This window comes from Penaeus vannamei, unplaced genomic scaffold, assembly GCF_042767895.1.
Source record: "Penaeus vannamei isolate JL-2024 unplaced genomic scaffold, ASM4276789v1 unanchor745, whole genome shotgun sequence".
Classification (NCBI taxonomy): Eukaryota; Metazoa; Arthropoda; class Malacostraca; order Decapoda; family Penaeidae; genus Penaeus; species Penaeus vannamei.
Window position 1 is genome coordinate 4,863 of NW_027213749.1, and position 12,638 is coordinate 17,500.

The 12,638-nt window shown below is 39.8% G+C and overlaps 3 protein-coding genes across 3 annotated transcripts; 1 reads left to right on the top strand and 2 right to left on the bottom strand.

The window, feature by feature from the left end:
* Positions 1 to 1,709: 1,709 nt before the first annotated feature.
* LOC113812792 (antifreeze protein Maxi-like) lies at positions 1,710 to 2,681 on the bottom strand. The gene is made up of 3 exons (XM_070119806.1): positions 2,648 to 2,681; positions 2,493 to 2,524; positions 1,710 to 2,381 (listed from the first exon to the last, which is right to left on the bottom strand). Exons 1-3 carry the CDS (start codon positions 2,679 to 2,681, stop codon positions 1,710 to 1,712), a joined length of 738 nt encoding a protein of 245 aa, XP_069975907.1.
* A 3,227-nt stretch (positions 2,682 to 5,908) lies between these two features.
* On the bottom strand, positions 5,909 to 6,643 carry LOC113812778 (uncharacterized). The gene is made up of 2 exons (XM_070119805.1): positions 6,484 to 6,643; positions 5,909 to 6,249 (listed from the first exon to the last, which is right to left on the bottom strand). The coding sequence occupies exons 1-2, from the start codon at positions 6,641 to 6,643 to the stop codon at positions 5,909 to 5,911; spliced, it is 501 nt and encodes a 166-aa protein (XP_069975906.1).
* A 2,170-nt stretch (positions 6,644 to 8,813) lies between these two features.
* Positions 8,814 to 10,645, top strand: LOC113812789 (glycine, alanine and asparagine-rich protein-like). Its single transcript, XM_027364706.2, has 3 exons — positions 8,814 to 8,868; positions 9,363 to 9,394; positions 9,811 to 10,645. Exons 1-3 carry the CDS (start codon positions 8,835 to 8,837, stop codon positions 10,528 to 10,530), a joined length of 786 nt encoding a protein of 261 aa, XP_027220507.1. The 5' UTR covers positions 8,814 to 8,834; the 3' UTR covers positions 10,531 to 10,645.
* Positions 10,646 to 12,638: the final 1,993 nt, after the last annotated feature.

Genomic DNA, 12,638 nt, shown 5'->3' on the forward strand with positions numbered 1-12,638 from the left:
CTTTCATTAAAGGAAAAACATCCATCGTCATGCTCTCGTTCTTTCCAGCCTCGTTTATAAACATTTCTTTGAACATCTTTTCCAACTCTCACCTGAAAGCATCTTTCCGCACTTTTGGCGTTCGCACACGTCGTCTTGAGCGTTCTTGCATGAGGCGTCTGCGCTTAACAATAAGCATGCGGGAACCTTCCACGAACGCTTTGTGGAAAGGGTGTGGTAACATGGCGGCGGTTTTTGTCAGTAACGTGATTTTACTTTTTTATAATTGTGGTTGGATTTAGGTGTGTGAAAGGAGGAAAGAGTTTTAAAAAGGAGAGAAGAGGAGAGACGAAATAGGGAGAGGAAAAGAGTCAGAGCGAGAGTGAGTGAGATAAAGAGATAGGTAGATAGACACGCACACTTATATGTATGCTGGTATATACATATGTGTGTGTGTAGAGAGAGAGAGAGAGCGAGGACCTATACGATAAAAAAGGAAAGTAAGAGAGGATAGATAGACATACATACAGACATATAGATATATAGAGCGTGATGGGAGGAAACAAAAGTGCTCGATTTGATATGGACTACATAAACCTAGATATATGTGAAATGAACAGTAAGTACTAAATCTAAAAGTACTCCCTCGAAAAAAAAAGACAATAGAAAATGAGCGTCACTGTTCCGTCATCCGTATAGAAAACGAGGTTCGCTTGAAGACCAGTAGATATAAAAGGTTTTAAGAAGAATAATAGCATCGAATAAAGCTAGCTACTCAACTAAATGAAATTCATCGTACCCCTATCGTCAACAATAGTACTATGATTATAATCTTGGCGGTAGAAGCATCTCCCTTTCCCGACTCTTCCTTTTTCACTTTAATGTAATGGTTGTTCCTGTATAGAGCTTGAGTGTAAATGCATAAGAAAACTCTATATGAGAAAGGCAGATTCACTCTTATACATACAGAGACACATTCACTCATACACAAACCACACACACACACACACACTACACACACTAAAAAAAATCTCTAACTCTATATGAAATCTTTTAAGACGTCTTATCTCTTATGAATCCTCTCTCGTGCTTAGGTCTTTTTTTCTACCATGAGATTACTGTGACAGTTTACTGCTCTGTCGCATTTTGAGGAGATACTTGATTATGTAATATATGTATATATATATATATATATATATATATATATATATATATATATATATATATGTGTGTGTGTGTGTGTGTGTGTGTGTGTGTGTGTGTGTGTGTGTGTGTGTGTGTGTGTGTGTGTGTGTGCGTGCGTGTGTTGTGTGTGTGTGTGCGTAGGTGTGTGTGTGTGTTTTATATACAGCATATATATCAGATCTGGGGAAATTTGTTGAATTCTTTTTGTGTGTGTTTCTATATGTCTTGACTGATATGTCAGTACATCAGTTTATTCATCTGGGTATTTATTTATACATGTATGTTTCCATTTCATATATCTGTATGAGCGTGCCTTTATTTGCCTAATTAACTATTTATTCATTTGTTTATTCACCTGATCAGTGGTTTATTCCTTCTCTCTTCTGTGAGCCGACATTGGAACCAACTATCTTTTGTTTGTTGAATAGATATTCTCATTTTGTTTGATTTTTTATATTTTCGCTTTTGACAAAATAAAAACAGAATACATATCAAACCAATCGGAAATCAGTCGGCGCCATGCCCTCCCCCGGGTATCATGTCCCTCAGTGGCCGTAGCCCCCGCTGCTCTGGCCCCCGTAGCCGGAGGCGCCGCCCTTGGCCAGAGCCTTGGAGGCCGCCGCCTGCGCCTGGGCTGCTGCTGCCTGCGCTGACTGCAGCTCACTAAGTGCCAGCGACTGCTGCTGGTTCAGGGAGTTGGCCGCCTGCTGAGCCTGCCACGCCATGGCAGCCTGTGCCGACTGCACCGCCTGGGCTGCCTGCAGAGCCTGCAGCGCCTGCGCGGCCACAGCCTGAGCCTCGGCCTGGGCGTGTCCCAGGGCATTGGCCAAGGCCACGGCTGTGTTGTAGGTGTTCTCGGCAGACTGAACGGCGCTGCTCGCCTGGCTGGACAGCGAAGACTCGGCCAAGGCCGCAGCCTGCGCTCCCTGCGCGGCCTGCGTGATCTGCGCAGCCTGAGCCTGTCCCTGAGCAGCTGCGGCTGAGGCAGACTGTGCCGCTGCGGAGGCTGTGGCCGCAGCCTGAGACGCAGCTTGAGACGCAGCGGCCTGAGAAACGCCCTTCAGACCTGCGGCTGCGGCGGTGGCCTGAGCGGCAGCCTGATTGGCGATGCTTGACGAGCTTGGTCCGTGATGGCCGCCCCCGCCGCCGCCGCCCACGATCAGGTAGCCGCCGCTGCTGCCGCCGTAGCCACCTGCGCTGACGAAACCTCGCTTGGTCTGGGAATTTGAAGGGAAAGCTTATAATACCAATAAGACAATTATATTCAAGCAAAGATGACTTCTATGTAGAATCTTATACAAGAATCCAAACGGAAGCTGAAAACATACCCGATCCACCTCAGCACCGGAAAGGGCCACACCTGGAAAGAGGCAAAGAATCATGTACCTTAAGCTCAGAGTCCGCAAAGGAGGAAATCAAATCCAAAAGCCATCAGTCACAAATCGCCACAGCCCCCCCCCCCTCCTCCCCGCCCAAGACCCACCCAGGAAGAGGCACAACACCGCCTTGTTCATCATGGCTGCTCACTCGACGTCGACTGTGGGGCTCCATCCCTCGACGCCCCTTTTATACCTTCTACTAAGGGGTGTTCTCTGTGAAAAACTTTTTTTTTTTTAACCTTTTTAGGATGATATTCACAATACCTGTTGAGTGTGAAGGATCCTTTATCTCGTCTCTCTCCATCTCTCTCTCCTTCACTCTCACTCTCTCTCTTTCCCTCTCTCTCTGTCTCTATCTCTCTCTCTCTCTCTGACTTACCCGATTTCACTCTCCATTGTTATCCCTCATTCAAATCTTAGTTACGTCACAAAATAGGTATATAGATTATGGCACTAGATGGATGTGTATATATAGATTAATACCATAATAAACAAAAGAATATATTTATACATAATCATTAAGCAAATCAGTTAAACCAATTAAGAGAGAGAGAAAACAGAAAGAGAATGTAGCTTATTTCAAAAGATTACAATGTTTAAATGTACTATATAATCAAAATCGTGTAACTATCATTCGTTTGTACAAAATTACAATCAGTTTTTCTACACATACGCACATACACATACTTATGTTCTTACATTTGTGACTGTATAAAACTATTATTCAATCGGTAGAACAATAAAAGAAATGACCATCTTAGAATAATTAACAAGGTACGAATGAAACATGAATGAAATGAAATTTCACCCCTTTTCTAATTGGTTAACAGCCCCTCAGATTAGACTAAATAAGGCTAGTCGGTTTTACTTTAGTGTGGAAGAAAGTGGGGGGGGGGGGAGATAGAAGAAAAGGAGAGAAGGAAATAGAAAGAGAAAAGGAAAGAGAAAAAGAGAGTGAGAGTGTGTGAGAGAGGAATATCTTTTATATGCCTTTATATACAACATTGAAAATGTATGATTCATATTATTAACATCGTCATTATTGTTAACATATATATCATTTTCATATTCTTTATTATGATGATCATTATCTCTATGATTAGTATGATTCTGTACCAAAATTTCATTATCATTATGATCACTGTCACTATATTCATAATTTTAGTACTATTTTTGCTATTATTGTGATTTTTATCTGTACTATTGTCGCTATTATTATTTCTTCATTATTGCTGTTACCGTTGTTGATATTGTTATAAGCATTACCATTACTTTTGTTAAATTTATCATTAATATTACTATTATCAACATTTATTATCGTCTCACAATCACCATTATCATTATTATTACATATCGTTGTTGCTTGAATTATGTGTTTCACTCTCATGATTAATGATAGCGTTATTATTATCATGATTATTTCCATCCTCTTTATCCTTGATATTATTACTGTTATCATTATCACCATTATTGCTTTTATTGTTAAATATTTATTACCATAGATAACTTTATAATTATTATCACTATCATTACTATTTTTTCTATCATTGTTACCATTATCATTATTGGTATGATCGTTATTATGATTTCATTATTATAGCAGTAGTTATCATTATTTTCTTTATGTCATTTATATCATCGTTATGCCTTTATCATAATTTCATCATTATCATTATCCTCATTATTATTACTCATAATATTATTGTTATATGTGTTATTATTTTCATTACCATTATCATTTTCATTATGATCAACATCAATAACAATATTACTATTAAGGTGACAGTAAATATCATTATGATTATTTCTACAATCATAATTCTGATTGTCGTTAGGAATACCATTATATTATCAACAGTTTCGTCTTCATCATTACTATTAACAATTAACCCCATTTATCAACATACTCCTCTAGAGTTGAGAATAAAAGAAGTATTATATTGTGGACGAAGTTGTTTATATATATATATATATATATATATATATATATATATATATATATATATATGTATGTGTGTGTGTGTGTGTGTGTGTGTGTGTGTGTGTGTGTGTGTGTGTGTGTGTGTGTGTGTGTATATATATATATATATAAATATATATATATATATATATATATATATATATATATATATATATATGTGTGTGTGTGTGTGTGTGTGTGTGTGTGTGTGTGTGTGTGTGTGTGTGTGTGTGTGTGTGTATATATATATATATATATATATATATATATATATATATATATATATATATATATATATATATGTATATATATGTATATATATATATATATATATATATATATATATTTATATATTTATATATATATATATATAATTCATTATGGGTTATATTTTAATGCTTATATCACTCACGCGAAATTTCCTTCGAAGCAAGGAACATCGAAAGTGATCGGCACCGTGCCTTCCCCGAACATCGAGGTGTCTGGGGCAGTAGCCCCCGCTGGCCTGGCCCCCGTAGCCGGAGGCTTATATATACATATATAAGAATATATAGATATGCATAATCACATTTATATGTATGTGTAAATATATATCCATATATATATATAAATATATATATATATATATATATATATATATATATATATATATATATATACATACACATATATATATATATATGTATGGGTGTGTCTTCACATATGTTCATACATATATGTATGCCTATGTATCTATACGTGCTTATATATACACAGACACAAACATATGCAGATTAGATAATGTGTATACAAATTAGATTGGAGAAAGTTGTTTAATTAGTCATCCATCTCATTAGATTTGCGAAATAAGCACATACACACACATACGCACATACACACACTTATGTTCTTACATTTATGACTGTATAAAACTATTATTCAATCAGTAGAACAATAAAAGAAATGACCATCTTAGAATAAGTAACAAGGTACGAATGAAACATGAATGAAATTAAATTTCACGCCTTTTCTAAATGGTTAACAGCCCCTCAGATTAGACTAAATAAGGCTAGTCGATTTTACTTTAGTGTGGAAGTGGAGGGGGGGGGGGGGTAGAAGAAAAGGAGAGAAGGAAAAAGAAAGAGAAAAGGAAAGATAAAAAGAGTAAGTGTGTGAGAGAAAGATCTTTTATGTCTTTATATATACAACACTGAAAATGTGTGATTTGATATTAACATCGTCATTATTGTTAACATATACATCATTTTCATATCCTTCATTATGATGATCATTAGCTCTATGATTAGTATGATTCTGTATCATCTCATATCATTGTGATCACTATCACTATATTCATAATCGTATTACTGTTTTTGCTATTATTGTGATTTTTATCTGTATTATTGTCGCTATTATTATTTCTTCATTATTGCTGTGCCGACTGCACCGCCTGGGCTGCCTGCAGTGCCTGCAGCGCCTGCGCGGCCACAGCCTGAGCTTCGGCCTGGGCGTGTCCCAGGGCATTGGCCAAGGCCACGGCTGTGTTGTAGGTGTTCTCGGCAGACTGAACGGCGCTGCTCGCCTGGCTGGACAGCGAAGACTCGGCGAAGGCCGCAGCCTGCGCTCCCTGCGCGGCCTGCGTGATCTGCGCAGCTTGAGCCTGTCCCTGAGCAGCTGCGGCTGAGGCAGACTGTGCCGCTGCGGAGGCTGTGGCCGCAGCCTGAGACGCAGCTTGAGACGCAGCGGCCTGAGAAACGCCCTTCAGACCTGCGGCTGTGGCGGTGGCCTGAGCGGCAGCCGCCGCCCACGATCAGGTAACCACCTCCCCACCCCCTTTTTTCTTTTCTTTTTTCGTCCCCCGCCCCCTCTCCCCTCTCTATCTCTATCACTCTCTCTCTCTCTTCCCCTCCTGCCTTCCTTTTCTGGTTTTCCTCCTCTTGTATCTATATTTCTGTGTTTTCTATTTCTCTCTTATCCTGTTTTTTTTTTTTTCGCATATACCATATTCCTCCTTTTCGTCCTCCATTCCTTCTTTTCTTCTGTTACTATTTTCCTTTCCCTTCAAATGTCCCCGCAACTCAACGCCAGCATCTGAGAGGTAGAAGTCTGAGGTTGAGGTGGATTCAGGAGCGAGGTCGTGGTATCGTAAGGTCATACTCATAGCCTATTACGAGTATGACCTTATCATCCATAGCATTATTCGATTAACAGTATGAATTAGTAAGTCACGGATGTGTTTCTGTGCATGTGTGTGTGTTCGTGCGTTTGTTTCAACACTGCGCTTCAGACAATCATCTTTTTAAAGGTTTTATGTGTTACATTTTACTAACGCCACTCATCATGATTGCTTTTCTACCTTGTTAAAACCTATTGGTAAACATGTTGCGAGTTTTTTTTTTTTTTTTTATCCTTTCTGATGTTGATATTCCTGATATAAATCATGGCTATTCAAACGTTATGTTTGCATTACGTGACATTTCCAATTTGTGACTTCGTACTTTAAATAAGCATGTTACTAAAGCGAAATATACATGTGTGTGTGTGTGATCGGTATTAGGTCCCTTTATAATGACAATCCAACCGAGAAAATAAGGGTTAACGTAATTTCCGCCTCACTTGGGGAAAGCATAACAAGATCTACCTGAGAGATATAGAAAAGACACGCACGCATACCACACACACACACACACACACACACATATATATGTGTGTGTGTGTGTGTGTGTGTATATGTATATATGAATATATATATATATATATATATATATATATATATATATATATATATATATATATATATATATATATATATATATATATATATATATATATATATATATATATATATATATATATATATATATATATACATCCTGCTACTTCGAGTACAATTTTTCAAATAAGATATTCACTGATGCATTGCGAATGGCCTAAAGGTTGAGAGTGAATGGATGAAAGAATACGAGACTGAGAGAGAGAGAGAGAGAGAGAGAGAGAGAGAGAGAGAGAGAGAGAGAGAGAGAGAGAGAGAGAGAGAGAGAGAGAGAGAGGAGAGAGAGAGAGAGAGAGAGAGAGAGAGAGAGAGAGAGAGAGAGAGAGAGAGAGAGAGAGAGAGAGAGAGAGAGAGAGGGAGGGAGGGAGAGAGAGAGAGAGTGACAGACAGACAGACAAACAGGGAGAGAGAGATCGTAAATAGGTGAGCACTAAATCCTAGAATCGTATAGAGTACAACAATGGATTTCAATAACAAGGAATATCTCTATTTCGAGAATGAGATTCAAATTGGTATCAATAGCCTCAAATACCAACTTTAATCCCCAAAAGAATAGCTGATGACAGATGTGACAAGACATGCTAGAATTTGCAGCTGTTTCCTACCTCTCTGTTGGAGGGGGAGGTTGAGGGAGTAGGGGACTGAAGGGGGGTGGGGTGGGGGGTTGACTTGCTCCCACTCCCACTTCACTCCATCAAGAGTAGAAGGGGAAAAAGGACAGGTAGATCGACCTCTTGCAATATAGAGTAGTACGCAAGACTACACGTTGCAACATCTGTACATGAATAAATGTATGCTTATGAACATGTATGTTAAGATTCGTATAACATGATTTACATGAGCGCATGTGTGAAGAGTAATTTCGTCACGTCAGCATAAGTGTCATTTTTGCTTAGTGTCTGAATTCTCACCAGGTGTATTCAGCCGAACCACATTCATATCCAAACGAACGCTAACATTAATCCTTTTTTTTAACAGAGTGCGTCTGCGTTACATGTAAGCCTATTTATGTTTGTTTTTTTATTCTTTTTATTTTCTCACATCTTAAATTTCAAATCTGTAATGCGATTTCCAATCAAAAAGCCAAAAGCCGGTCGAACTGTCATTAAAACCAAAGCATAATCCTTCTCTAGATCAGATTCACCCATGTCTTGAAAAGAGGTTATGTCTTTGGGGTAAGAGGGTGTCTGTGTGTGCATGTGAACGTGTGTGTGTCTGTACCTTTGTGAACATGTGCACCTGTACTTGTGTGTGTGTGCATGTGTAAACGTGTGTGTGTGTGTGTGTGTGTGTGTGTGTGTGTGTGTGTGTGTGTGTGTGTGTGTGTGTGTGTGTGTGTGTGTGTGTGTGTGTGTGTGTGTGTGTGTGTGCGCGTGTGAACATGTGTGTCTCAGTATGTATGTGACCGTGTGTGCACCTGTGTATGTGCCGGCTTATGTGTGTGTGTCAAAGCCGTCCATGAACAACAAAGATTGCATTCCGGCTCTCTGTTCCAAGAGAATGAACAAACCAGCAGAAGGCGTATAAAAGAACCGTCGACCGACAGTACAACACAGTCGACATCGAGTCTTCAACAACCATGTACAACAAAGCGGTTCTGTGCCTCTGCCTGGGTAAGCGACTGGTCAGGTGGAATGATGAAATATATGATGATGTGGGTGATGAGGATGATGGCGAGGGTGATAAATGACGATGATGATGATGATGAGGGTGATGATGATGAATGATAATGAAGGGGATGGTAATGGTTATGAATGATGATGATGATGAGGTGGAGGAGGATAATAAGCTATTTGTGATATTTGTGATGAAATTTGTAATGAGATTTTTTTCTGGTTTGCTAAACGTTAATGGTGTTTGTGACGACACCTTTTGCGAGGATGGTAATGATGAACTTTGTGAAAAATGATAATCGTTATAATGATAATGATCTTTTCTATTATAATGATTAGATTTACCTTCATGAGGATGATTATGACAGTGATAATGATCATTATTATTATAGACATAAATTTTACGATCATTTCTAGTATAGATAATCTCTTAAGAGTCTACTGGCTCTTTATTAACATTCTTGAAATAATGTTTTGATTTATGGTCACCACAGGTGTGGCCTTGTCCGGTGCAGATTTGGATCGGGTAAGTTAGAAATTTATTTCCATTTTTTAGTCCCTGCTCTTCTCTCTCTCTCTCTCTCTCTCTCTCTCTCTCTCTCTCTCTCTCTCTCTCTCTCTCTCTCTTTCTTTCTTTCTCTCTCTCTCTCTCTCTCTCTCTCTCTCCCCACATCCTCTCTCTCTTTCTTAGCGTCTGTTTCTTTCTGTCTGACTCATTCTCTTAGTCTGTCACCCTCCCGCTTTCCCCCCGTCTATCTATTTCTATCTTGGTCTGCCTCATTCTCTGTTTCCCTCTCTTTCGAGGTCTCTACCCCTCTCTCTCTCTTACTCTATGCTTTCATTTGCATCGTTATCTTGTCAGAATAAAATCGATAGATGAATTACAATTCTGCAGACAGTACCTCAGGACGATAGTGTGAAACGCATTTTTGAATTTCCCAGACCAAGCGAGGTTTCGTCAGCGGAGGAGGCTACGGCGGCAGCCACGGCGTCAGCAGCAGCGCAGGTGGCTACGGCGGCAGCGGGGGCGGCTACCTGATCGTGGGCGGCGGCGGCGGCGGGGGCGGCCATCACGGACCAAGCTCGTCAAGCATCGCCAATCAGGCTGCCGCTCAGGCCACCGCCGCAGCCGCAGGTCTGAAGGGTGTTTCTCAGGCCGCTGCGTCTCAAGCTGCGTCTCAGGCTGCGGCCACAGCCTCCGCAGCGGCACAGTCTGCCTCAGCCGCAGCTGCTCAGGGACAGGCTCAGGCTGCGCAGATCACGCAGGCCGCGCAGGGAGCGCAGGCTGCGGCCTTCGCCGAGTCTTCGCTGTCCAGCCAGGCGAGCAGCGCCGTTCAGTCTGCCGAGAACACCTACAACACAGCCGTGGCCTTGGCCAATGCCCTGGGACACGCCCAGGCCGAGGCTCAGGCTGTGGCCGCGCAGGCGCTGCAGGCTCTGCAGGCAGCCCAGGCGGTGCAGTCGGCACAGGCTGCCATGGCGTGGCAGGCTCAGCAGGCGGCCAACTCCCTGAACCAGCAGCAGTCGCTGGCCCTGAGTGAGCTGCAGTCAGCGCAGGCAGCAGCAGCCCAGGCGCAGGCGGCGGCCTCCAAGGCTCTGGCCAAGGCCAAGGGCGGCGCCTCCGGCTACGGGGGCCAGAGCAGCGGGGGCTACGGCCACTGAGGGACATGATACCCGGGGGAGGGCATGGCGCCGACTGATTTCCACACGACTTGGCTTCATATGTAGTAGTATTATGTATTTATTTTCTTATTCTTATATATAAAAAGCAAACGTAAAAAACGAAATGTAATGACTGCATTTTTATTAAATACTTCCTTGACACTAATATGAGAATAGACAATGAATTGATTAGATAGATTATTAACTAGACATTTTCTCAAATCTAGTGAGATGGATGATCAATCAAACAATTTTCTCTAATCTAATTTGCATACTCAATATATATCTACATATGTTTGTGTCTGTGTATATATAAGCACGTATAGATACATATGCATACATACATATGCATGTATGAACATATATGAAGACATACCCACACATATATGTGTGTGCGTGCATGTACACATACATATAAATGTGTATGCATATCTATCTATTCTTATATATGTATATAAATGTACACATGCATGCATATATATATATATATATATATATATATATATATATATATATATATATATATATATATATATATATACATATATATATATATATATGTGTGTGTGTGTGTGTGTGTGTGTGTGTGTGTGTGTGTGTGTGTGTGTGTGTGTGTGTGTGTGTGTGTGTGTGTTTGTGTGTGTGTATGCATACCTATATATTTGCACACACACACACACACACACACACACACACACACACACACACACATACACACACACACACACACACACACACACACACACACACACACACACACATATATATATATATATATATATATATATATATATATATATATAATATTTGTGTGTGATGCGTGTGTATGTGTATGTATATTATATATACATATGTATGTATGTATAAACATATACAAAATTTATGTAGGGAGCTTGTAGAATAAGGTAGAACACCCAATTGAATAGGAAATAGTAAGTCTGGCTATGGACATATAACCAAAGAATATAAGAAGACTTATTGCAGGCAGACCTCCAAAATATTTAGATTCTTATGCAGAAAGGGCAATAGTTTTTTGTTTTTGTTTTTTGTCTTGGTAAACATTATAAGTAACGTTAAATAGAATAGAATAATGGAGGGAAAACATATAACACGTAATATTATTTATCATACTTCATATATTCTATCATCGTTGGATAAATATTTATTCATCAGTAGTCTGATGATGACCTAAATCGAACCTGAAATCCAACATGTCCCAGTCAGACGCACCTGCTAATGACTACCGGCTACCTATCAGCTGATCGCTTGCATCATTCCATAACACTGGTGGTCCTGACACACACTGTCAGCAGGTGATTTTTTATGACTGTGTGATAGCAGGGGAAGGATTTATTATTTTGACACGCGCGTGTCTGTGTTCACACCTCTCTGGCTCTCTATTCTATCTGTCTAGCTAGCTTTCTATCGTCCTCTTTTTTTTTCTTTTTTTTTTTCTTTTTTGTCCCCATTTCGTCTCCTTTTCACCTATTCACTCATCTCGCACGCTTAAACACACTTACACATAAAAAAATAGATACATGTTTACAACAATAACCGCCGCCATGTTACCACACCCTTTTACACAAAGAGTTCGTGGAAGGTTCCCGCCTGCATTTAAGTTCAGCGCAGACGCCTCGTACAAGAACGCCAAAGACGACGCCTGAGAGCGTCACAAAAGAGCGGAAAGATGCGTTCAAAGGCGGGCAGTGAAGGATGTTCAAATAAATGTTATAAACAGGGCGTGACGTTGGAAAGAGTTATTTTAAGAAAGAGAAGTGAAGATTGCCACATTCTCTGAATACATTCACGCCATACGTACATACATACATACATAAGTACGCGTATAAATGGGGTAATTTATGTTTACAATGCATGTGTACGAACATTATGATGGTAATGATAGCAATGATAATGCAAATGGTAACAATCATGATGATAATGATTTTTGAAAATAGCATAATAATGTATGCAGTTCTCTCTATCGATCTTTCTATCTATATTAGAAATCTAGGAAAAAAATACTTTGTTTTGAAAAGCCAACAACGAAAGTTGAGTTGTTCACGTTCATAAAACTTTTTCATTTTAATACTTGCTTTTACTTTGTTTTA